This window comes from Hoplias malabaricus, chromosome 1 (genome assembly GCF_029633855.1).
Source record: "Hoplias malabaricus isolate fHopMal1 chromosome 1, fHopMal1.hap1, whole genome shotgun sequence".
Lineage (NCBI taxonomy): Eukaryota > Metazoa > Chordata > Actinopteri > Characiformes > Erythrinidae > Hoplias > Hoplias malabaricus.
This window is the reverse complement of record NC_089800.1, coordinates 79,177,475-79,202,827: the sequence shown is the minus strand read 5'-3', so window position 1 is coordinate 79,202,827 and position 25,353 is coordinate 79,177,475. Positions and strand designations below refer to the sequence as shown.

At 40.1% G+C, this 25,353-nt stretch overlaps 2 protein-coding genes across 3 annotated transcripts in view; one reads left to right on the top strand and one right to left on the bottom strand.

Moving 5' to 3' along the window:
- The window catches only part of myo6b (myosin VIb), a 46,946-nt gene extending 43,251 nt beyond the window's left edge, over positions 1 to 3,695 (top strand). Inside the window, exons 29-32 of the mRNA XM_066684497.1 lie at positions 60 to 163; positions 400 to 531; positions 2,251 to 2,469; positions 2,961 to 3,695. Of these exons, the coding sequence (XP_066540594.1) occupies positions 60 to 163; positions 400 to 531; positions 2,251 to 2,469; positions 2,961 to 3,160 (655 nt within the window). The 3' untranslated portion in view covers positions 3,161 to 3,695. The remainder of the gene's footprint in view (positions 1 to 59; positions 164 to 399; positions 532 to 2,250; positions 2,470 to 2,960) is intronic.
- A 1,059-nt stretch (positions 3,696 to 4,754) lies between these two features.
- Positions 4,755 to 24,545, bottom strand: impg1b (interphotoreceptor matrix proteoglycan 1b). Of its 2 annotated transcripts, XM_066684465.1 has the most exons (16): positions 24,416 to 24,545; positions 23,329 to 23,550; positions 22,598 to 22,764; positions 22,472 to 22,500; positions 21,233 to 21,264; positions 21,088 to 21,131; positions 20,789 to 20,935; positions 18,915 to 18,973; positions 18,326 to 18,498; positions 18,004 to 18,243; positions 17,010 to 17,815; positions 12,172 to 12,406; positions 11,719 to 11,929; positions 9,913 to 10,098; positions 8,537 to 8,620; positions 4,755 to 5,789 (listed from the first exon to the last, which is right to left on the bottom strand). In XM_066684465.1, the coding sequence occupies exons 2-15, from the start codon at positions 23,489 to 23,491 to the stop codon at positions 8,581 to 8,583; spliced, it is 2,532 nt and encodes an 843-aa protein (XP_066540562.1). In that variant the 5' UTR covers positions 23,492 to 23,550; positions 24,416 to 24,545; the 3' UTR covers positions 4,755 to 5,789; positions 8,537 to 8,580. The 2 variants fall into 2 exon arrangements, with proteins under 2 accessions (XP_066540562.1, XP_066540565.1); XM_066684468.1 differs by lacking the exons at positions 21,233 to 21,264; positions 22,472 to 22,500; positions 22,598 to 22,764; positions 23,329 to 23,550; positions 24,416 to 24,545 and having other exon boundaries at positions 18,915 to 19,019; positions 21,088 to 21,128.
- Between the last annotated feature and the right edge of the window lie 808 nt (positions 24,546 to 25,353).

Below are 25,353 nucleotides of genomic sequence, written 5' to 3'. Positions count from 1 at the left end.
TCTGATGGCGCAGTGTGCCTGTTTTCACTGCATAAATGGGATTGCTTTTGCGCCGACAGGGGTCCGCAGGTGCAAGCCAGCAAGGTGGCCGCTGGGATGAAGAAGTATGACCTGAGCAAGTGGAAGTATGCAGAGCTGCGAGATGCCATCAACACCTCCTGTGGTAAGAGCAGGGCCTCCTTCTGTCCACTCCTCTCATGACCTGCCACCAGAGTTTGTATAGTATGTTATATACTGTGTACTGTGTTGTATGTGGCCTACGTTTCTCTTGAGTCCTTTGAAACGTGCCACACGCTATATTTATTCATTTGGAAATGTATTCGTAGTTCGTTTACCTTTGGAAACAATTCTAGTGAAACATTTATAAGAAATCAGTCAGGCAAATGATGTGTTTGGTAGATATTGAGCTGCTGGCAGCCTGCAGAGAGGAGTTCCACCGCCGTCTGAAGGTCTACCACGCCTGGAAGTCAAAGAACAAAAAGCGAAACACGGAGACGGAGCAGAGAGCTCCTAAATCAGTCACTGACTATGGTAAGATACCACCTCATGCAGGAAGACACTGCGCATACAACATATTAATCATTCATGTTTCTGGTGTAAATGCCAACTCAGTTCTAAGACGGCTTCATGATGCTGAATACCTCAGTAACGATGAATTAATACGGATTTCTTTTTAAGAATGTTGGGGGTTCAGGTAAAGAGTTACAGGAGATGATGGAAGAATTAGAATTGAACCGTTTCTGATGAGCTGTTTCCAATTAGATTAACCATAGAGGATTTCCAACAGAGCTGGCTATGCTTCTGTCAAAAGGCAGAAGCAGTGATAAGCAATTTAAAATGTGTTTGGCCATTTGTACAAATAGGTTTTAAAGTGTTTTTTTTGTAGCATATCATTGTAATTCAATTCAATTGTACTCTTTTAAAAATTTATGGTAAATTTGCTTAGTAATATAAAAAACTGAAAATGAAGTGAATTTAAGGCGGCACGGTGGCGCAGCAGGTAGTTGTCGCAGTCACACAGCTTACAGTTGTGGGTTCGAGTCCCGCTCTGGGTGACTATCTATGAGGAGTGTGGTGTGTTCTCCCTGTGTCTGAGTGGGTCTCCTCCGGGTGACTGTCTGTGAGGAGTGTGGTGTGTTCTCCCTGTGTCTGCATGGGTTTCCTCTGGGTGACTGTCTGTGAGGAGTGTAGTGTGTTCTCCCTGTGTCTGTGTGGGTTTCCTCCGGGTGACTGTCTGTGAGGAGTGTAGTGTGTTCTCCCTGTGTCTGCATGGGTTTCCTCCGGGTGCTCCTCATTTTTACTGAGGCAGCTCATAATGAATGTTGTAACGGATAAATTATTCTTATACATTTTTTGTTGAATAAAATGAAAATTGTCATTTTTAACACTATGCAACATTTACCATGAAATGACATAAGAGCAGGAGGATCTTTGGAGTTTGATTTACATTTATACATCACACAACAAATGCTTTAAAACTTAATTGTACACCTAATAAATCAATAACTGAGTTCTGCTGAATTTTCTGCTGGGTTTTAAGAGAGCACAGAAGTAAATATCTGAAAGGTATATTAATCTTTTATTTAAATTCCATTATACAGAAATTCTTAAGGTCAGTGGGAGCTCTGTGGTAAAGGTGCATCCTCCATATCGCATGCGGAATAGTGTGTGTTGCTGTAGCTCATTAAAGTGAGCATGTTCTTTTGAAAAACCTTCTAGCATCCAATCACAGCCAGCCCCTGATTATCTCAGTGATGTGTGTGTGCACACGGTTAGAAGCGCTTCTCGATGCAAATGCTGGGGTTTCCAGGGAAAGGTTTACTGCCCTGTTTGCTTTTCTGGGAATTAAAAAAAACAACTCTTTGCTCTGAACGTAGAAGCCATTAAAAGAAAACAACTTTACAGGAGCTGTGTGTGCTTTGTTGCTTTTTCCAAGGTGTAGACTATGTCCTCGTCTTCTTCTGGACTCGGGGGTGAGTTCTTTAGATGTGCCTCACTTCAGACACTGGAAGTGTTTTCCATCAGTGTCTCTGATGCTCTGTCTTTGATGGAAAGGATCAGGTGTTGGTTTACCTCAGTCCTAACAGAGATGGCACTCACTCTTTCCCGATCCTCTATTTCTTCAGCTCAGATCAGTATGCTCTAGTACAGAGTCTTCTCAAGTACAAAACAATAAATAGGGATATGACAACCAACACTGTAATTGGTGTATAGTTGTGCTGATTTGTTGCAATCTGCTTGTGACTCCAGCCCAGCAGAATCCAGCTCCCCCTGTGCCTCCCAGGCAGCAAGAGGTTACTATGAATCGGCAGCAGCGCTACTTCCGCATCCCCTTCATCCGGCCTGCAGACCAGTATAAGGACCCCCAGAACAAGAAGAAGGGCTGGTGGTATGCCCATTTTGACGGACCCTGGATTGCCAGGCAGATGGAGCTACACCCAGACAAACAGCCGATTCTTTTAGTAGCAGGTACGTGCGTGATACAGCTCCCCACACACTGTCATAAATAAGTGAAATATATGAACTATTACATTTCTAAACGTAAAAACCACGGTGGCGCTTCTGGTAGTGTCACTGCCACACAGCCTCAGGGTCTCGAGGTCCTGGTTTAGAGCCTTTCCTCAGGTCACTGTGAGGAGTTTGTGTGTTCATCCCGGCCCCTGGAGTTTTTAAACATCGTCTAGTCCTTCATCTTTGGACGTTGAATACTGTTGGCTGGTGGACTATTCTCACTCCAGCAGCACCACACACACCAACACACCACCACCTTGTGAGTGTAACACTTACCAGCCCTGTGGTGGTCCTGTGGGTGTCCAGACCATAGAACAACACAACGAAAAAAGGGCCAACAAAGTGTGCAGTTCACACCACAGTGAAACCAAACAAGCTCAGCATGAAATCAGATATCGCTATGTATTAATGCACATTGATTTTTTTTGTATGCTGTGTTGTACACTCAGGTAAGGATGATATGGAGATGTGTGAGCTGAGTCTGGAGGAGACAGGGCTGACGCGGAAGCGTGGAGCGGAGATCCTGCCGCGGCAGTTTGAGGAGATCTGGGAGCGTTGCGGAGGGATACAGTACCTGAGGAACGCCATCGAGAGCAAACAGGCCCGACCCACCTATGCCACTGCCATGCTCCAGAACCTCCTCAAGTGAAGATCAACCTCAACTCTGTACTCTGTGTCTCCCTGTCATTCCTTACTGTATGTGGGCAGGTAGATAACGCAGTAGTGCACTGTAGGTTCGACACGAGGGACATCTATGGCACGGTGGATATGTAGGACACGCTGAAATGTCTAAAAAGGGGTTGCGGTCTATTGTAGATTTTTTTCTTTCTGTTGGTATTTGTTTGCTTTAGTGTGGTGTTCTTTTTGCTGTGGTAATTAGCATTTTTTCAGTTTGCATTTTCAGAAAATGTGAGCTTTACCCAAGCTCTCTAATGCCTTAATCTTTTCTTTTTCATTTGAAAGGTTATTCTGTAGCATTCTGTTCAGTTTCTTCAGGTATTTACAGCTCGACTCCCGCTGTGTGTAAAAGATTCCAGTAAGTCTAATATTACCTTTCTTTGCTGATGATGCTGAAGAGTCATCTGGATGGAGCTGTAATTACTGACCTTGTATTGTTGTGATTATAAGACATGCCATCTCTTGAAATTCCTGAGTACACTTATCCTAGTCTAACAGGGGGCATTATTTTCTCAGCACTAATTTAATGTCTGTGTATATATATATATATATATATATATATATATATATATATATATATATATATAAATATATACACACACACACACACAGTACTGTGCAAAAGTTTTAGGCACCAAAGATTATGAGATTTAAAAATCAGTAAGTGTTTATTTGCTAAAAACAAACAAACAAATAACGTTAGAATAAACCCAATCACATTACTCCAGTGTGATCCTCTGTGTGTGAATGTGTTGTTTAAATTTGTCCAAATCTCTCCTCGTGGAGTCCATATTGTTTGAGGTTATCATCCAGTACCTAGTTTTAGCGGTGAATTAATAATGATTTTAAATAATGTGTGCTGTGGATTTAACAAATTCGTGCTACTTTATAGAAAAATAAATAGACCTAAATAGAAAAAAAGATCGTATATTTCTTATTTGTTTGATATTTGTTTGTATTTTCTGTGATTATATATAACTTTATACAAGCCCCACGCTCACTGAGAAGGCATTAGTTTAAATATATATCATTATCTTAGGTGCCTAAGACTTCTACACACTACTGAACATATGTAAGGTGTAAGTTTTAAAGCATTTTTGTGCTGAAAATTCAAACATTTTCCCACTCGTCATTTTATCGTAACTGTTTCATAGCATTTAAATGACGACCAGAATTTTTTTTGAAAAGTAGCAATGTTCCCGTAAACCAAAACACACACATACTTTTGCATACAATATCATCTTCAAGAACAGAACAAACTGATGCACATGATTTAGAGGCACTTTTTCCAGATGAAACTCAACAAATGCAGTGACCAATGAGTTTTTCTCACTCACCATTTTCAAACTACTCTATTTTTTTGTGGAATTATAATGACACTGCGACCCTGAACTGGATTAAGTGGAAAAGACGATGATGATGATGATGAATTAAATGACAATATTCATTTTTAATACTACACAACGGTTAAAATAAAAAGAGAGGAAGAATGTTTAAGATTTGTATTACAATTTTTTATAGTACACAAAAAATGCTTTAAAACTTATACAAATGATGATGTTGGCGCCCATGCAAAGTTTCTGAAAACTCTTATTGGTAGACTTCGGTCCACTCAGACATGATGTATGAAACAGAGAGAGAGACCATCTAATGATTTCCTTAAATCCCAATCCTGATGTCTTACGGCCTGTACAGACAGCCTGAGATTTACAGCTTACTGGAAGTAGACAATCCAGTGTTTTGAAATAAATAAATCCTGGGCAGAAAGTACAGAGTTTGTACCGTGCTTTCATATTTGACAGCTGCTGGTTGGTGACAATGCAGCGATTCAAAAGCCCTCGCTTACAAGGTACACAGAACACAATAAATCCTTAGAGAGCTGCGACACAAACAAACCTTTTCTGTGGAAGCTTTGTATTCTTTCTTTTTTATTTTGTTCTCTTCATTGTAAAAGTGAATAAAAAAAATCTATCCTCATCCCTCTGTGTGTTTTGGTCTGGATTTCAAAAAACAAGTGATCGGCGAGAAACATGTTGTCCTTGCAAAAGCTGGGTTTCTTTCTTTCTTTTAAACAAGGTTATTATTCATTCTAATATGTTTATCAGCATAATAACTAAACAGTTTCTGAATAGTTTATGAAGTTTAAATAACATCCATACAAATGAATAGCTTATTTTACATTCAGTTTCTTTTTTGGGACACTGAAGAGAGGTTAGAGTATTTTTGAGTGAATAGCATCTATATGCTACGATACCACCAAACGTATCCATTTGTAATAAATACCTCACTGTGAGGGAAAAAAATGAACCTTTGACAAGGCTACGAAATATCCAACCTATCCCAAGTTTCAAACGGTGCCTCCTCTGATGACGTCAGTCCACTGGCTCCTCATTTTGACTGCGTGGTTGATCTGTGAGTTCCGGTGCCACCACACATTCCAACCGAGTTGAATATAGTTTGCTTGGAAGACTATTGAAGACCTTTGGTGCCAAGTTAAGCTCGCCAAGTTACAATCACAAAACGGTCACCTCAAACCCTTCACTGTCAGGTCCCCTCACAAGACAGCATGAGGTCCTGTGTTCATTAGACAGCCGCCATATCTGAAAATATAACAATTGACAGCATGGATAAAAAGATCTCATCTAAACACAGGAGATATACACAACAACCAGCTAAGTACATTCATTCATTCATTATCTGTAACCCTTATCCAGTTCAGGGTCGCGGTGGGTCCAGAGCCGACCTGGAATCACTGGGCGCAAGGCGGGAATACACCCTGCAGGGGACGCCAACACACACACACACCTACGGACACTTTTAAGTCGCCAATCCACCTACCACTGGAACCGGAGCACCCGGAGGAAACCCACGCAGACACAGGGAGAACACACCACACTCCTCACAGACAGTCACCTGAAGCAGGACTCAAACCCACAACCTCCAGGCCCCTAGAGCTGTGTGACTGCGACAACTACCTGCTGCGCCCCAGCTTAGTACAATGAACTTTATTATCCAGACAAGGCAGGAAAATAATACGTTTCTCCAAGAAAAAGTACACACACATTCACAGACACATACAGTGTACACTCTTAGAAAAATGGTCCTTGATTAAAGACAATGGTTCTGTACCGAATTACAAACACTTAAAAACATTTTTGCTTTTAACTGATGTAACCTATTTCCCTGAGTATATTTTATGTAATAAGCACATTAATATCAATCAATGTATAAGAAGTATACTTGTAATTGTACTATTTCAATACTTTGGACTAAACTGGCCCATTTATTAGTTTATAAAATAAACGTTAATAGCAGTAAATCTTGAGTAAACAAAGTTTTATTTTGCACTACCTCCACTTCACTAAATGTAAACTAATAAATAGTTATATAATTCTTTCCCACTTATAATTGTTATAGATTTCAATATGAATTAAACCTGCTACAATACTTCAAAACCAACCTGGTGTAATGGTGAAAATGTACGTGTTTTATTAAAAGACTGTTCCCAGGATTCGTAAAATATGTAAATATTTGGCAACCTTGAGTGAAAAAAGCAGCTCTAAAACTTTCCCTAACCTTAATAAAGACCTAACTGCAGAATCCAGAGCGTTAGAAAAGTCCTGCTTGTGTTTGTGTAATGCGATCACTAACAGAAAACTCTCTTCGTAGCACTTCTTCGGGTTTATAACAGGGACTTTAAGTGTGTAAGTGGAACAGCGCCACCAGTGGATGGAGGCTCACTTAGTGAACATAAATTGACTACGAATTATGATACAAAAAATGTCCTCACCGTACAAAAGACAACAATTTCGTAGTTAATTTAGTAGTGCTCTTTTAGTAGTTAGGTGAAAATATTTCTCAATTCTTTGAAGAATATCGTCAGTAAAATCAGCCAAATGTTTATCTTTTTCTGGGGGGTATATAGAGCACCAGAAGGCAGAACCTTTTTTGGTGCAGTATAGAAGCCACTACAAAAAAAAAAGAAGCTACATATATATCTTATACAGTGAAACCTTGATTAACAACCACAATCCGTTCCAGAAAGTTGGTTGTAATCCGAAATGTTCGCTATCCGAAATTATTTTTCCCATAAGAATGAAAGGAAATAGAAATAATTGGTTCCCAGCCCCTGTTGACTCGCTAATATATAAGTGTTAAAGGTTATATAGGTACGTATTATTTAATGAGAACAGTTATAATACAGTTCATAAAGAGTTAAATAAACATACTAACGTTAAAGAAAGCATTTAAACATAAGAAAATTTACCTTTTTGATATACACAAGCAACAACTTCTCTACTTCGTCTATTATTTGAGGCCTTTGCTTTGTTAAAGTACTCACTCCTTTCGACACATTAGCTTCTTTAATGTCCTCCTTTTTCTTCAAAATCGTCGAGATTGTCGACTTCGCCATGCCATATTCAGCCGCGATATCCGATACACGCATGCCCTGTTCAAACTTGGAAATAATTTCCTTTTTCAATTCAATTGTTGGTCGCTGCCTTTTTACTACAGGTACCGTGCTACTAGTATCACTCTTAACCTTCTTTGGAGCCATGATTGAGGGCTAAATAATAATAATCACAAACGAAGTAACACAGAAAGAAGCAGAACGAGAACGAACCGATCGTAACTGTGTCTCGAGCGCGAATGATACTTGGTTTGAGATGAACGGACGCGCGTGGCTGACGCCATTTGTACGCAACCTGAAATTTTGTTCGCTAACCGGTACAAATTTTTATTAAAACATTTGGTCGTAACCCGATTTGTTCACTAACCTAGGCGTTCGCTAACCGAGGTTCCACTGTATATCTTAAAGCAAGAAACCATAAGCATGCAAATGCTATTGTTCTTTGAGTGTTTGTGGTTCACTAAAGAACCACTTATTTTACTGAGGAACCTTTGAAGAACCATCTTTTTTTTTAAGAGTGCATCTCAAAGAACCCAAAACACGACACAGTGGCAAAAATCAACTTGGATTGTAGAATGTACTTATAAAAGACTGCAATATACACTATAAACAGAATAAAGTAGTCCACATTGATGGAAAGTTTGACGTAACTCTGATTTAAAACAACATCCACTTATAGCCAGTGGGTTGTTAGATAACTGAGTAGCTCTGAGAGAGAGACCTTCTCTGACCTTTGGCATGGACTTTAACCCACCACACTAAAGTGTATGATATGTTCCAAAGCAGATATCTGGACAGAGGAAATATTCTGCTCACTGTTCATGAGACGCCCAGAAATGAAGCTAATACTCCATACAGACCACTGAGCGCAAATGTACATACAGATAATGTTCAACAAGATTATGCATCTCGAACTTAAGGAATCTGTGGGCTTACCTCATGATGTGGTATACAGTGGTGGACATCAACCATTTCTGGCACTAGCTTTTCTGCTCTTCTAGGGTAGAGTTGTCTGGGGATCTGTGAACAGAATCCAGTGTGAATTTAAAGTAACTTTACATCCGCAAGGTTACTTTTGAATCAGACAAGATAAGAGACAAGGAAGCAGGCATTTATCTCTACGTGTTAGTCCAGGGGTAGTAACATGCTGCAAAAAAGGTTATTGTTAGTTGCTACAAAGCAATAATTTTAAAAGTTGGTGTCGGACCAAAATGAAAGCTAAGACCCATGAACATCATCTTTAAAAGGGGATATATTCTACACTTTTCCCACAAACAAACACAATTCTTGTGTCTTAATGAAATATCTGCGACCTGCTTTGGTTAAAACCCCAAAAGGACCAAACACCACAGCATCGGTCGCCCCCTGTTTATGTAGCCCGTTACTTTAAATGAAAACGAGCTGCTTGTTGTCCACTGTGATCCGGGCACACAACAGTGAGGAGCGAGGGGCAGTAGCTCTGGGTTTTAGCTGTTTTTGCTCTGTTTTCTTTCTTCTCCGTTCTCGTTTTCTCCATTTTTACTCAATGCTCTTATTTCTCTGTCACATTTGCTGCCTCTAATTTTGTCTTTGTGCTCTCTCATAAAAACATGGGTCTGCACATGATTTTCTGGGATGGCTGTATGAGGCGAACATGAAGCTTGATATGTCAGATGACAGCATACACTGCTTATTCATTTTGGTGTTTCTAAGCTTAGCAACGTCACTGCCTGTCAATAATGATCCCTTATAAGACAAAGGAAGCATGGGAAGCAAGTGATGTAACTGTTGTGTGGTGTTACATCATCACTAATGCCACGCTATTCTTAACAGCTCTAAACTTGGCTGTTGTTGTTTTGCTCTTCAGACCATGAGGAGATTTTTCAAGAACTAAAAAGAAACAGTTTGCTTTGCATGGATTAGTGCAGCGCTGATGAAAGGGGTTAGTTATGAGTTCCAGTTGAGAACAGCCTTTGAACCGTTCACTTTACCTCAATACTAAGGTGTACATTTTCGACTGACCGAAACGTGCCTTGGTCAGAGTATAGGGACGACCCAGAGTCAGTGCTCATGGGACAGCTGAAGCTTGACACGTGAGTCATGATACCTTCGTCATTCTCAAAACCTGAATTCACTCTCACAGAGCCCTCGAATGGGAGGGAGGAGCGTGAATGCCTATAATGTAAAGGAGATGAGGGTTTTACCAGCAGGACCTTTAAAACAGGCACAAGCCACACCTCTGGAGATGAGTGTGGAGAAGGCCCAAACAACTAAAGCAAACATGAGCCACAAATATCTACATCACCAGGTAGGAGAATCAAAATGCAGCTTACACCAGTGTCACCGTCTTCCTCGTCCGTATGCATTTCTTGTTTATGAAAATCAGGATTCCTATCACGGTGCAAACCATGAGGAGACTTCCCACAAGGCAGGCAACGAAAAGGAGAGGGTCAACTGGCACCGACACCAGTTCGTTGCAGCGTTCTCCATGATAGTGCCAGAATTTACCAACCGGACATCTAGAAATGGTTAAGGGGATACACGTTAGAGAAGTCATGTTGAAACAAGCTCATCGGACGAAACATTAGCTGTGGGTTCCATTTCTTCGCTGATACTTGGTTAAGCGCCTTTAGGGGGCAGTTGTGGCCTAAAGGATTGATAAGTGGGCTTAGAACAGGAAGGCTGCTGGTTTTATCCCCTGGACTGGCAGGAAAATTGGAGGGTGGGGGGAAGAATATTAGGTGTACAAATATGTTTTAAAGGGTTATATTGTGTAACGTATAATTGTAATTAAAAACATTCTCCTGTTGTAATTTTATTGGTAACTGTTGTGTAGTAGGGTGGCACAGTGGTGCAGCAGCTAGTGTCGCAGTGTGGGTTCAAGCCCCACTCCGGGTGACTGTCTGTGAGGAGTGTGGTGTGTTCTCCCTGTGTCTGCGTGGGTTTCCTCCGGGTGACTGTCAGTGAGGAGTGTGGTGTGTTCTCCCTGTGTCTGCGGGTGTTCCGGTTTCCTCCCATGCTCCAAAAACACACGTTGTTGGGTGAATTGGTTACTCAAAAGTGTCCATAGGTGTGAGTGTATGAGTGTATGAGTGAGTGCCCTGCGACGGACTGGTGCATCCTCCAAGGTGTGTTCCTGCCTTGCGGGCTCCTGACCCACAGCGATGAACTGGATAAGAGGTTACAGACAATGAAAGAATGAATGTTGTGTAGTATTCAAAATGGCCGACTACTCAACCTACAATTGAAGAAGTTTAAAAATGGTGAGTGAGAAGAATTAATTGGTCGCTGCATTCATTATGATTTCCATCAAATTTTCATGATGAATGGACTAACAGAAATGCTCTAAACTTACATTAAATTAAATCTTTTTTCATGAATTCCATTAAAATTTAAGGTGTTTTCCTCCTCCTGTAAAGTTTTTTGGGAGATACGTGTTTTTCATTGGACAGTGACGATGTGCATTGATTTGTTCTGTTCTTGGGGATAATATTGTATCCAAAAGTATGTGTGAGTTTTGGTTTCGACGATTTAAAAATGGTGATTTCAATGTTAGCAATCGGGAATATATATATTATTACTTAAATGTTAGGTCAATTTTTTAAAATAAAACCACAACTGTCATTTTTAAAACTACATAACAGTTACAATAAACTGACAAAAGATGGTGGAGAATGTTTGAATTTTAAATTGCAAGTATATGGTACACAAAACATGTTTTAAAACTTGTGTACATCTAATAATTGCTGTAATGACAGCATCAACTCTGTCGAATAAGGGTTACACCAGACTCTGTTTCCCTTGCCTTCCAGTAACATTGTGCTTTATATCTGAGCAGCACTCAACACTGACATTCCCATATTTCAGCATGATGACAACAGGATGTCTGCATGTGATAGGCTCAGGAGACAAGATCAAATGCCAGGACAGTTTGACTGACAGCAATCCCTCAAGACCTCAGTCCCAGCCCTCAATATGGAACAGCAGATGAACTGCTGAAATTAAACTCGAGTGGCCCGTTTAGCCGCGTATTAGAGAAGAAATGTAGATGAGTGGGGATGGGCAAGACTTGAAGAATAAGAAACTATTTTTAATCCTCTTTTTCTACATCCAAAAGTTTGATGTGAGTTTTGAAGCACCTGCAGGTGGCTCCATGCCCTGGGATGATCTCACATAGCCCTCCATTCAGGCAGTAGTCAGGCTCTAGGTTACAGATGCTTTGGCATGGCAGGCCATCCACTATGCTGTAGCCGGGATCGCACAGGCACTCTGCTTCAGCGGTCATTGTGTTCAGCACGCAGCGAGAGAACTCATTGCAGGCCATGTACTTGCATGGATCGCCGTCATCAGCTTGGGAGGACCAAGAAAATGGATTAATGACAAGGATGTTTCTTTTCTCCACTGCCGTTGCGATTAAGTCAGGGATGCACTTACTATTTAATTAACAACGACTTCACTTTAGTTATAATAAATGCACATTAAACATGTACGAGGCAGTTCACAATTTTGAAGTAAATATCTTGAGATATTATTAGAATTTATTAATAAACAACAATTTCTTTTGTAAATATATATTGCATAAGTTCTCTTACCTCTCATCTCCTTACCCGCTGCAACATCCACTGACTGGGTGTCGATTTCAATGTCCAGTCTCTTGGAAGCAGCATTACAAAAGTCTTCCAGAACGCAGTGAACTGCTTCTGTGACGTTATACGGCACGGGTTTGGCCAACCTCATCTTGCTGTTCACCACCACGCTGCCATTTTTGAAGTTGAGAATCTGCAGCTCTTTAAAGCCAGTCAGATTGGACTGCAGGTATGGAAGAAGCTGAAGAGAGGAGCAGAGAAGATAAGTCAGTACAGTAGAGAGTGTCTTTGATCTGATGTCTGTAGATGATCTGATTAGCACTTCAGGGTGTTATAGTTAGTGTTTCCTGTCAGTATGGTGCTTTGTAAATTCTATTAAAATGGCCTTACACAATAATCTAACCTTAACCTAGTCTTAACTTCAGTCAATGGGGGTATCTTTCAATATAAATAACCTTTACTTCTGAAGGGGATCCAAAAACCGAGGCCCCCAGGACCATACCCACTTAAAAAAAGAGGGTTCTTTGAGGGTTCCGTATTAAAGTCAATGCTCCTTACTTCAAACCATGGGTTCAATGCAGAACCATTTGTATATTATATGTTGTTTTACCTGGTGAAATGGTTCTTTACCTAGTGGAATGGTTCTTCAGATTGACAGAGAATATGCCATAGGGCTAGGATTAGTATATCTGGTTCTGTAGAACCAAATATTTGGAAAATGGTTCTATGTAGCAGCAAAAAAAAAAAAGGGTCCATCGTTTCAAACTGAACACTATGACAACCTTACACATCAACTCCCACTAAATGATGGATCCGCTATAAAAGATATATTAATATATCTTTTGAAATAATTCAAAATGGATATAAACATATTAAAGGGAGTCTAATAAATTATAAAATAAAATATTTGAAAGCTTCTAATGAACAGAAAGAAAGAATATATTTAGGAATCGCTTCAAGATTTGATTCCGTGATTAAAAGATGACAGACAGAGAGTGGCATTTTTGGGAACATATGAAAGAAGACAGGAGGAATCAATGATAAACAGAAAAAACAAATATGAATTATGACAAGTTTGGCTCCCTTGCTTCTCTCAATACTGCTCTCACCAAACATCTTAAAGGATTTCATTATAATTACTTCATCTTCCACTGACACCACCGCAGAAAACACGGTACCATCTGTCTTACTAAACAATATATCAGAAACCTCTCAGGTGCGATAAGGAAATAGGCCAGGGAACAATCTAAACTTTAAACTGTCCTGTCAGATCTATCTCTCACCTATAAGAAACGGCACGGGTGGACCTCTCCTGCACAGAGCACCTCATGCTCCATCTATTAGTAAAGCACAGTAAAGCACTCATAACATCCTTCAAGAAAGCCATAGACAATCTCAGAGCGTCAGGAACATTTTCTACAGGTCTTTCTGTTTGTCACAGAGCCATGTCACAATTCGCTCTCTAACACAAATGAGTACAAGAGGCTAATGTTACACTTGTATCTACTGGTTGATTTCAGAAGGCTTTGCCAATGCAGTCCTAGTCTCTACATATTGGTCATGATATTAAAACATTTCCCTCAGCTGCTGACTTTCAGAAAAGTGTAAAAACGCACATTCTCCATGTCCAGTCACAATGGTTGCCACTCAAACCAGTAGAGACAGGAGTAAAGAAACAGCTAATGAGGGCTAAAGGGCTAAACATGCACAAGCTAGCGGTATGCTAGGCTTCAGTTACAGATGTCTATACTCTTAAGGGAACAGCAGTTATGATGATATATTATAAATGGACTTTAATGGTGTTTCAGTATTCATGAAGAAAAATTGCATTTTTTTATTTAGCATACAGCAACACTGAAAAAGCCCATTTATGGACGGAAAATTACTTCAACTGTCATTTAGTTTTGCTACTTACCAATGGAGATCAACGTCTGACCACTTTTAAATTGTGCAGCTCATGTTATCAGTGTAAACTCCCACACATCAGAAAGGTAATACTAGTTTGGGCAACCATTCATAACTGGAAATGGAGTTTTCATAGATGGAAGATGCTAGTAACTGATATAACTCTTTAGGAGATAAATGCATATTATGATATCCAGTTTTAGGACGCCCACCTAGTGAATATCTATTAAATTATATTCCTTGTAATTGTTAACAAATAAAGAAAAAAAAATCACTGGAACTGTTGATGACAATGGTTCTAACCCTAAGGCTCTTATTCAATACTTCGGGACGTGTTCTTTGTCTTAGAGGATCGTTGAAAAGCCACAAATCGCTGAACTGTGTAATGAAGTTATCTACTATTAGGTGATGTGTGTTTCTCTCAGCAGCTGCTGCATTTCAGCTTAAAGGAGAGTCTCACTAAAGTCATTCAGAGCTGTTTGATGCGAAGTGGTGCGCTGAAGAGAAACTTGCTGACACTGGATTTAATTCCAATTGTGGTGATAGGAACCAGGCGTCACAATGTGTACAACACGTATTTATTCATTCATCTTCTGGAAGTGCTTCACACTGTTCACGGTTGGGCTGGGTCTAAAGCACATAGGGCAATTTATAAAAACACCCAGTCACTCACACACACACCTGTCGACAATCTCACACAGACACTCCAGCTACCTACATGTGTTTTGGGGCTGTGGGAGGAAACTCGTGTAGGACACACAAACACCTAGGGCCAGAAGACATTAACCAACCCAGGACCCCGAGACCTTAGAGCTGAAATATTTACAATTTATTATGATCCGAATAAATATGATTCTTTGGGTAATGTCTTGTTTATAACATTTTAAACTGAATCTTAAGCCATAACCATGATATACTATTATCCACTCTCACATCCTAAAAACTGAACCCTGCTGAAATTCTGGAAAAACAGGTGGAACTCCCCTTTAAACGGAACCTTGTTTTGTTCATCTGTGGCCTGCTGTTGTTCACAGCAGCATTATGCAAAGCCTCTTATGCAGTCATACAGCAGTGAGGCGTAGTGTTTAGTCACCTGATGCACACCACACCACCCCAGTCCTGACACACTAAGAGTCCTTCAGGAAATAGCAACCATGCTTCAGGAAAGCCTTTTCATGACGGTCCACCAAACACTGACTTTGGTGCTTGACCAGTATTCAGCATAATCCTCTTAGTCCCTCCATCAAACCACTGACACCGTTCATCCACTCAGTGAAGCAAGACTTAAACCAGTAGAGCCCACTCACCAGGGAGTACCCCCCCCACCCCCAATACATATTATAACTCAAACATACACAGTTCATGTATTATACACATTCTTTTATGTTGTCTTTGTATTCCCAGCTACAAGACAAAACTGTACAAGACTTCCATCATGGTTTGGCTTCATTCTACACTCTACTGTACACTATAACATTCAAACAACCTCCTTGTTTCTACCTTCATTGTCCACTTTAACAGCTCCTCCGACCACACGGGAGCACTTTGTAGTTCTACAGTGTTACAGACTGTAGTCCATCTATTGCTCAGCATACATTATCAACCCTCTTTGAGGATACTCAGCCCAGCAGTGAGACTGAGGGATTTAAAAACTCCAGTAGACACTGCTGTGTCTGATCCACTCGCACCAGCACAACACACACTAACACACCACCAACATGTCAGTGTCGATGCAGCGCTGAGAATCATCCACTGATCAAATCATAGGCTTAAATACTCTGTATGGGTCTTGGGCATTGAAGAACAGGGTGAAACAGGGCTATAAACGTATTCAGAGCAACCAATGGACTACAAGATGTAATTGTAGAACTACAAAGAGCTCCTGTGGGGTCAGTGGAGGTGAGAAAATGGACAGTGTGTGGAAGGAGGTATCTGTATAAATTAAACAATAAAAATAACATGAAGGTATACATAATATATATAACATAAAACACCAGAATGAACATAAGGCAGTGTGTGTGTGTGTGTGTGTGTGTGTGTGTGTAAAAGCAACAGGTGGAAAAGAGAGGAAGTGAAGTGTTAATGGGGTTAGTGTGAAACATTTGTTAAAAATGAATAACTGGCCAGGAGAAGGTCTTCAGGATGCTACCACTGTCTCCAGTTGTGTTAGTTACAGATGAAATTTGAGATTAATCCCTACAACAGATTAAAGAAGACCGTTTTTATGGAGGTACCGGTATGGAGGCTAATGTCCGCTCTTCTCTCTCAGTCTGCTGACCGGACTCTTCTGGGTTTGGCAAGTTACTGGGTTCTGGGAATTGTCTCTAGTTGAAAGAACAATCAACCAGCAGAGTGATAAACAACAGTGAATACCATGCTTTCATTTAGTGCTTCTGAACGAGGTCAGGAACAGCCCTTATGTCCACATGAGAAACACATTCCAGACAGGGTGCCAGTCCTATCACAGGGCATCACACACTCAACCCAGTCACTCACTGTAGTGTGGACTAAACCCAAGACCCCCAGTGCTGCTCTTTGTTGTATTTCATCATCCACCAAACCCGAGCCAGGCTAAACCCAACTGAATCCACATTAACAGCTTGGGTAGAACAGGAGAAGGAAGGGATAAAGGATGATGATATATGCTCTCTGAAGGTTTGGAGGAGTGGCTTGAGGTCACTGCTGTAGGATTTCCCTTTGCTACGTATATCGTCAGTGTCTCTACAGGCAATGGGTTCATTACAGAAAAATACAGAATAATAAACCAATCCCAATTGTGTAGAAAAATAAAACATCTATGAGGTCCATTTGGACTTTCTGTTTCTGTAAACGTTGACTGCTGACAAAAATAAAAACAAAAACACCCTGTGCTAAGAGTAAAGCAAAGACAAAAATGCACGTAAACAAAGACAATCAAAGATGAACATGTGTTTACCTACCAGTTCCAGAAAAGTGTTCTCCAGGGATTTGTACTCCTGAGAGCTCTTGTTGAAAAGATCCTCCGAAAAGACCATGTTAGAGACCCGCAAACTAAAAAACACGACCAGGTCTTTGGCCTGGCTGGCAGCAATGTCCAGAGGCGGAGCTGAAGATTGTGGGTACTCATCTGGCTCAAATTCACCAGAATGGTCTTGATGCTGTGTAGCCGTTTCCTCCTCAGTCTGTACTATGTCCTCTTGCACCTTAAGGTCACTGTCTTGCGTTCCTCTTGGATCATGAGGGGATTGTATCTGTGGAGGTTGTACCTCTTGATCATGGGCTTTCTCATCTGGTAAAACTGAGGGAACGGAGGGTGTATCTGTAGGAGGAATGGGCTCGGGTGTGGCCGGTAGTGGCTGTATGGTCTCTATAACGGCTGGGCGTGTTGGGAACTCTACTGACTGAGTGGGTTTGCTAACACTAGGTATCTCAGGGCTTTCTATAACACCGTATGTTTCAGTGGGTTCTGGGGATGGAGCTTCTGTAGGGACATGCATAGGTCCAACAGCATCACCCCTTATAACGTGCTCCTTAGCGACCTCAGTGGAGGTAAAGGAAAGCATTGATGAGGTTTCCTCTGCTTGGGAAGTGCCTGTAGCTCCTGCAGTAACAAAAAACAATAAGGGTTGAACAGAAGTTGATGCTGTTGATCCTTCAAAAGAGTTCATGTTGGTTGGCCAAGCTGTGCCAACGATCTCATTTCCGAGATCCTCTTGGACTTCAGACGGCTTTAAAGGATAATCCAAGGTACTGTTCCTCTTCAGACCTTCAAAACAGAGCAGTAATAATGGGTAACAGTTTGTTTGAACATGCATTAAAATGTAATATCTATTCAGCAACCGAAGTCCACTACATGCCCAAAAGAAGGTGGACACCTTAACATCCACATACGGCTTTCACCGGTTTGCAGGACTTAAAAACCGTAAAGGAACACTAGGTAAGATTTGACAGTACCTTCGGTTACTTGGGCCTCCTCTGTGATCAGGTTGCCTTCCTCAGGATCAACTTGCTGTGAGCCAGTAGTTGATCCTGGAAGTTCTATATTAGATGTTGATGCAGTCACAGGAGGCATGGATTCTGAAGCTGTATCACCCACGGAAACGCCAGTGGGCTTTATACTCTCCTCTGAGATGGCCACTGTAGGTTGTGTATTAACATCCCTAGGTAGATAACTCGTGTGGTCTGTTGGCAGTTCTGTAACACATAATAATGTTAAGATAAAAAGCTTCATTCCACATAAAACTTAGTTTCTCTGACTTCCACTGGGTTTACGTACTTGGTTCAAAGCTGAGGGAATGAATGTCCAAAGGCAGGGACATGTCCTCGCTCAGGGCCTTTGCTACCATGTCCTTCAGGGTTATTTCTGTCCCAGCCGTTGTCTCTGAAAACTCTTCAGAGTCTTTTTTTGTCTCAAAGATCACAGCATAGTGCACTGAAACCCCTCCAGATCTGTCCAGGTGGTTTGTTGGGGTAAAGAGAGGTTATAAATAGATCAGAGACACGTTTTTATACTATATAAAAGTCTGGTCACTTGATGGTGTTATAATTATGAGAAGCTTAAGGAAATATAAGGTATAATATCTGTTTTAATGTGAGGTTTAATACAGATATGATGAAAGAAGTCAAACTGCATATTATGTCTGTTTCATTGTAGTGTGTTATTGCAGTATCAATATGAAATATATATTAAATGCATATTCATACAGCCTAATTGGAACAATGAGCCTGTGTGCACTTTCCTGTGTATTTGCTAAACTAGCTACACCCCAACTTGCCCCTGTGAAAGAGCACTACCCATCCAAAAAAGGCAATTTTCAAGCTCAGTAGAGTGTAATATCTGGACAAATCCAACAGTTCCAACTCACTGGAATCCCAGCAGTCGAATCTCCTTAAAGCCAGGAAGTCTGCTGAAAATGTGCAGCATCTGCAGAGGGGTAAATGAACATCTTTCAGCAGGACTTTTACGGGTCCTGTGGAGAAATGTGACTTGCTTATGCAATAATTTTAAAGGGAACATACTAGGCAAAAATCCCAGGTTGTGTGTACATGCACAATAATTTGGGGATCTGGACCCCACCAACCCATACACTGTGAAATAGGTCCACGCAGTGGACTGCCTTAGTCGGAAAACCTTCAATAAAACTAGCTGTTCTGAATTTGCTCAGCTTCTCAGCCAAGTGCAGTGACTTTAGTATTGCCCCGCCCCCTCATCTGAGTCTCTCCAATCACAGTGCATGACCCGTGTTTATGTGAGAGCACAAAGATGAGGTTAAAAGAAGTAAATAAAAGCACTGAGCAAAAACGGCTAAAAACCAGAGCTCCTCGCTTCTGACTGCTTTGAGCTCAGGGTCGGGGTGAACAGCGAGCGGCTCATTATCATTTAAAGGAACAGGCGCTGAAAGTGTGCGTGAACAGGGCTGTTTAAACAGGGGGAGAACACTGCTGTGGGGTTTGTCACAAATGTTTAATTAAGACCTTTGTGGAGAAGGGGGAGAATATTTCTCCTTTAATCATAACTGGGTTCTATATTGTTACTAATACTAAAAATAACAATTGCAAAACAATCCACTTGTGGCTGTCAGCATAAAGACTGAAATTAGAAACCTTGGGCTGTAAAGATTATGGCTTATTTCCGGTACACACTCTGCTGAGCTAAGAATCATGCACTAGGGCTATAGCCTTATTTCTACAAATCCCATACAAGCTTTTGAAGTTTCCCAATTCTTAACTGGCTTTACTGTTTTTTTGACCCCGTTTACCGTAAGCGCCTTACAAACCCCAAGCTCATTTCTGGTTTAACAGTGCCATGCCCATGCAGTCAGCGGAATAACACACCGGTGTTAGCTACTGACCATCTATTCTTCACTCCTTCTGCAATGTATGGCTTTCGCACAAATGCCAAACACGCTAAAGCATGTGCCGAGGATAAAAATCGATTAGTGCTACACATCAGGCATCATGGGGGAATGATAAAGCTGGACCACTGAGCACCTCACTGGTCAATTTACAGTGTACAGTACTGAGACCACACTTTTTAATTATTATTTTCTATTTAAACTGTCGTTAAGAAATAATGAATAAAAAATCATAGAAGCATTTTCTGACCACGCCATAGGTCTTTACCAATAAACGTTACTCACACAGGTTCAAAAAGTAAGTTTGGCCCTGTGGGCTGGTTACCTGGGTAACATTACTGAGAAGCATGGCTCACAGTGCGGATCTGTACTCACCGCGCAGATAGCAGACCATTATGGGCCTAATCTGTGGCACTTATGGCTCAGTTACGACACTGGAAAATGCTGTGTGGGCCAGACTTGATTTGGCACATATTAGATGGACCTGTGGCTGAGTTTAGGCAGCCAAACCCATCCTGAGTCAACGTCATACTTCAATGCCAAATGGGGGCCATAAAACACAAGGCATTTCTGAGGTGTGCAAAATATATTTCCAACATCAAGTTCTTATCCAGTTCTATCTAAATAATTATTCACACACACAACCCATGATACAGTGCTCTGCGCGCTTCTTAGCCTTAGACATTCGCCAACTCCTCAAACATATGCATTGCTGCTTTAAGGGATGCAAAAGTTAAAGTGGTAGCAGAATTTCACTTTGCTAAAATGTTCCTGTATTGAAAAACTAAACTTAATGAACTATACGTCAAATAAATTAAAGAGTGACCTCTGAGCTCTGTACACAGCCCTGGGGTATTTGCGGACTTGGAAAAGTTTGACCTCACCTTTTCATGAAGGCTGTGGGTGACGTCTTCATACTTGAAACCAGCAGGATCAGTCTGTAATTCAACGTGTCCTGGGTCCTCCACAGTCACACTGAACTCTATTATGTGCTCCATCAGCTCCACAGGAACAGTGTCTACAGCTCCAGGCTTCAGACAACAGCAAACCAGGCAGAATTATCATTCAACATCCTTTAGTCAAGTGTGCATTATTATTTTAAAACGAAGATATACCACTTCTGGCCACAATGATGGACTCATGCGGGGTTTCCATCATTTGGGCCAGTGGTAGTAGTCTGTACCTCTTCTGATCCCATAACAAGTAGCTCCCCTGGAGTCTTTGAACCTGAAACATTGGAACTTATGAGTTACCTAATACACTGCTAATACAAGAGTGTTTTGAAATAAGTAGACAATAAAATCCATGGATTAGTGGCAAGGGCTTACATTTTTCGCCTGGTGCAGTTGTGGCTAGATCACTGCAAAAAATAAATAAATTAATAAATAAAACAAAATCAATCAATAAAAAAAGGAGTTATAAACATATTTAAGGATATTTTATAATAACATTTTTAAATCACTTTGCATTGAAACAGAATTATTTCGCATTGAATCAGAACAATATGCGATATCCCCAAAAAAAAAAAAAATAAAACAATAAAAAAACAGGTTGGTGTGTGAATAAAAGAATGTGCAAGTGAAAGGTTAAGTGTGTGACAACAACATAAAGTGTTTGTGAGTTTGTAAAAATAAACCATACTTAAACTGTGCTGCATCAGTTTTTACCAAATCACTACTGATTTGTAATTTACATTATAACAGAATTCAGGTTCATTTCACTCTTCTAATAAAGTGTGTTTCTCTGAGCCACTTTCTCAAACGTTAATCTAATCTAATTTAATCACGTTAAATTGTGATTAAATTAGGAACCAGATCTAAAATAAAAATAAACGTAACTAATATAAATGAAGAAACAAACTGTGTAATAAAAACACTAATACAAAGTGAAACAGTAACACAAAATATGACAAAATATAGTACAAATTATAAAACATATAAATTAAAATATGATACATGTGATAAACTAAGCATAGAAATATATTTAAATGTATCAAGAGGGTGGTGAAAATAAATACGACTATTATACTATGGATATATATATATATATATACACACAATGGAACCTCTACTAACGAACTTTCCAAGATACGAACCACTTAAAACTTTTATTTCTTTTTTATTACTGTTTCCACTGTATTTCTGTTACTGTATTGTTAGTAAAGCTACATGTATTTTTTTTTACTAATTTGAGAGTGTTGTAAACATATATCAGTGCAAAAAGGGTGGGGGCTGGAACGCATTAATTGTTTTTCCATTATTTTGGAATAAATGGGGAAAATTGACTCGAGAAACGAACTTTTCCACTTACGAACCGGTTCACGGAACGGATCAAGTTCATAGGTAGAGGTTCCACTGTATATATATATAACATAACGTAATTTACATTACGTATTAGTAGAGATTGAGTACAAACTTGTTCGGTTCCCAAACAAAAACCTCAGCATGATTCTTTCACAGGTTGGGTCCAGAAAAACGCTGTGTAATTGTCAGTTTTAAAACGCTGTGATTGGACAGTTTCTTGCTTACTATGTCTTTCATATTGGTAAATGTTGCCTGGCTTCTTACCTCTCCAGTTCCTCTTGAGCGCTCACTTGCTGGGGATGACATGAAGAAGAAAAAGCACAGTAAGGAGGATTTCCTGATTTAACTGCGAGAATAAAGCATGATAGTAAAGCACGAGAATATTCTCACCCTCGCCACCATGTCAAGGTGTTCCTGGGTGCTGCTGAAATTTCGGGCCAAGTCGTCCACACACAGCGAGTCTCTCTGGCAGGCGTATACCCACTGCTGATACTCCACGGTGTCAGGAACTCTGTCCAGAAATATCTGGAAAGCCTCCCACACTGCTTCCTGGCAGACTGTTTACAGGTAAAAGAACGTAAAGTTTTGGAAAGTGCGCTTTGACTCCTCGCTCCTTGATGGTGATGAGTAATGTGATGTTAGGTGTCTTATCGGATTTCTATTTGATTTACTCTATCAGCATCATAAGCATGTGCAATTACTTTAATAAAGTGAATTTCTTTTGAAGTCATAAGAATTCATTTGGATGTTTACCTAATAACCAGGCAATCACTACTCGAATATTTCAGAGGGGGTAGAATGAACCTATATTAGACCTCCCTTTGTTTTCTCAGATTCAGTCTCATTAACTTTGATCTAAAGAAACATCAAAGTGGAAAATATATATTTTCTGAAAGGCAAACAAAGAGATGATGATTGTCTTTCACCACTTTTATCTCTCTTGGTTCTCAGCCAGTATTTTCTGTTTATTTTCGCCCCCGATGCTGCTGCCTTGTATCCCAGAAGGCTCGTGATGCCTGGGAAGTTAATTATGATTTATGAGGGGGTGCACTGTTGCAGCCAAATTTGGCCCTAACTTTCCGTGCCATGTCCCTGGTGAAGAGAAGTGTTTGATGTCCTACCTCTCAGTTTGTAGTAGGCTTTATGGCTGGAGACGACCTCTGCCATGCTCTCCTGAGGACACACTTTGACCCCTGTGCTGAACAGCGCAGATCTCTTTACCCGATGTCTGTTCTGGTCGATGGAAACTCGTGCAGCTGGCAGCTGCCTCGCCGATCGTGCCATCTCTAGGAAGTGTCTGTATTTGACGTTCCTGATCCCTGACAAATCGTCGCTCTGGAGATCTGGCAACACAGATAAAATCCTGTTTGGTTTCTCCACAGTGAAGCTTTGGTTTGATGAGGGGAGTTTCAAAGACAAGTGTAATTACACCAAATGTTATTAGGTTCAGCCAAAAAGCTGTTAAGTCCATGATTGGTGTGTTCAACATCCATTTAATGGGATCAGAATCATTAAGAAGCACAAGCAGGCTGTTGGAAGACAGACATTAACAGTGTTCAGCCGGTCGATTAAACTGACATTATTGTGCAGACACTGAGAATAACTAAGAAATATTACAACAATGCTCTGTAAAAACATATGAGAGTGAGAAAAATAACTATAGGTTATATACACTGACCAGACAAAACCTTCAAATGACCCGTCGTGTCATTTTTATCAACTCAGCTGACCCTAGAGGTGTACTTTTTAGATCTAGAATTAGACTATAGGAAATCTGTTGCTCTGCATACTTAATTTACCCCTTTTAACACTGTTCTCCAACCGACAAGTCCAACCAATCTGCTATGTGGGGGTCCTGGGCAATGAAAAAGGGGTTTTTATAAAGTATGCAAAACAACAGGTGTTAATGTGTAGGAAAACACAAATCTATAATTTTGTTCCTTGTTTATTCATTTATGTATATATTTTTGTTATTGTTAAATATAATTAGAATATGTCAGTGCCCTTTATATCGTGTCAAATTATACGGTGAACGAAGGATAGCCAAATGGATCAGCGTTGTTCAGAATATATATTTAGTGCCGGAACTCGCGTGTGTTTTATGTGCACTTCTGTGAATTGTGTAGTACATGGTTCTGTGGTCTGTACTCTGTGTCTTTCATGATATCTCCTGCTTCTTAAGCTGATTTAAGATCAGACTCTTCTTACCCAAGCGCTTCCAGAAGTAATTACAGCTCCAGATTTAACTTTATGCCAAATCTATTATCTAATTCTTGCTAACAACATTTTGTACATGACACAGTGAGGCTCTGCAGTAACGCCCTCCAGGAAAGTGCAGTGTAAACGCTACCGCGGCGGTGCTCAAACTGAGGCGAAGGAATTGCAGGGGCGCGGCCCGGGTTAGAGGTCACATATAAAAAATAATATTTAAATATACAGGTGGTTATTTTCATCCTCTGATTTTTGTAAGTTTTCACAATGTAATTTAGTAACCTTGTATAACCAGAATGGTGTTGATTTTATTTTATTTTTATTTTATTTCTAATTTTATTCTATTTGTCCGTAATTAATATAAAATAAAAGTCCTGCACCGCGTGCTGTTTTATTTATTTATTTATTTTTTAATAAATACGCTGTGGTAGTCTACATATTGACAATTTTGTTTTAGCTGGAGGGGCAGGTTCTCAATAAATAAATAAACAAACAAACAAATAAATAAATAAATAAAAGAACATAAATAAATGAACTAATAATTAAAAAAATAAATAAACTGGCAGGGGTCTCCAGAAAAAATATTTTAATACCTCAGCAACATAGCAATATCTTGAGAATTGTTATTTTATTCAATGTGGGAATAATAGCAGGACTGCAAATATAATTACAGCATTGCCTGCGGATTTCACATATAGAATTACCTCCAAAGTAGTACTACATACCTAAGCACTTTAAGGCTGGCACAGGTACAAACTTTATAAATAAATTTGTGCTACATCTGCATAATTTGATGATAATACTCCATATTGTCAGTGTGCATTTTCCATTCCCATATAAACAGAATAAAACTTTGGAAATGTTCAATGATGATCATATTTGCCCTATTTTAAAGGGGGCATAGCATGAAATAATCATTTGTTCACTGCACCAAC

Bases quoted from the DNA above. Each gene is read 5' to 3' on its own strand.
- impg1b (XM_066684465.1), bottom strand. From the start codon at position 23,491: ATGGCACGATCGGCGAGGCAGCTGCCAGCTGCACGAGTTTCCATCGAC. The intron at 21,132-21,232 runs GTAAGCCCTTGC...CCAATGTTTCAG, and splicing joins AACTGCACCAGGCGAAAAAT to GTTCAAAGACTCCAGGGGAG. The intron at 18,974-20,788 runs GTGAGGTCAAAC...ACCCCTCTGCAG, and splicing joins CCCACAGCCTTCATGAAAAG to ATGCTGCACATTTTCAGCAG.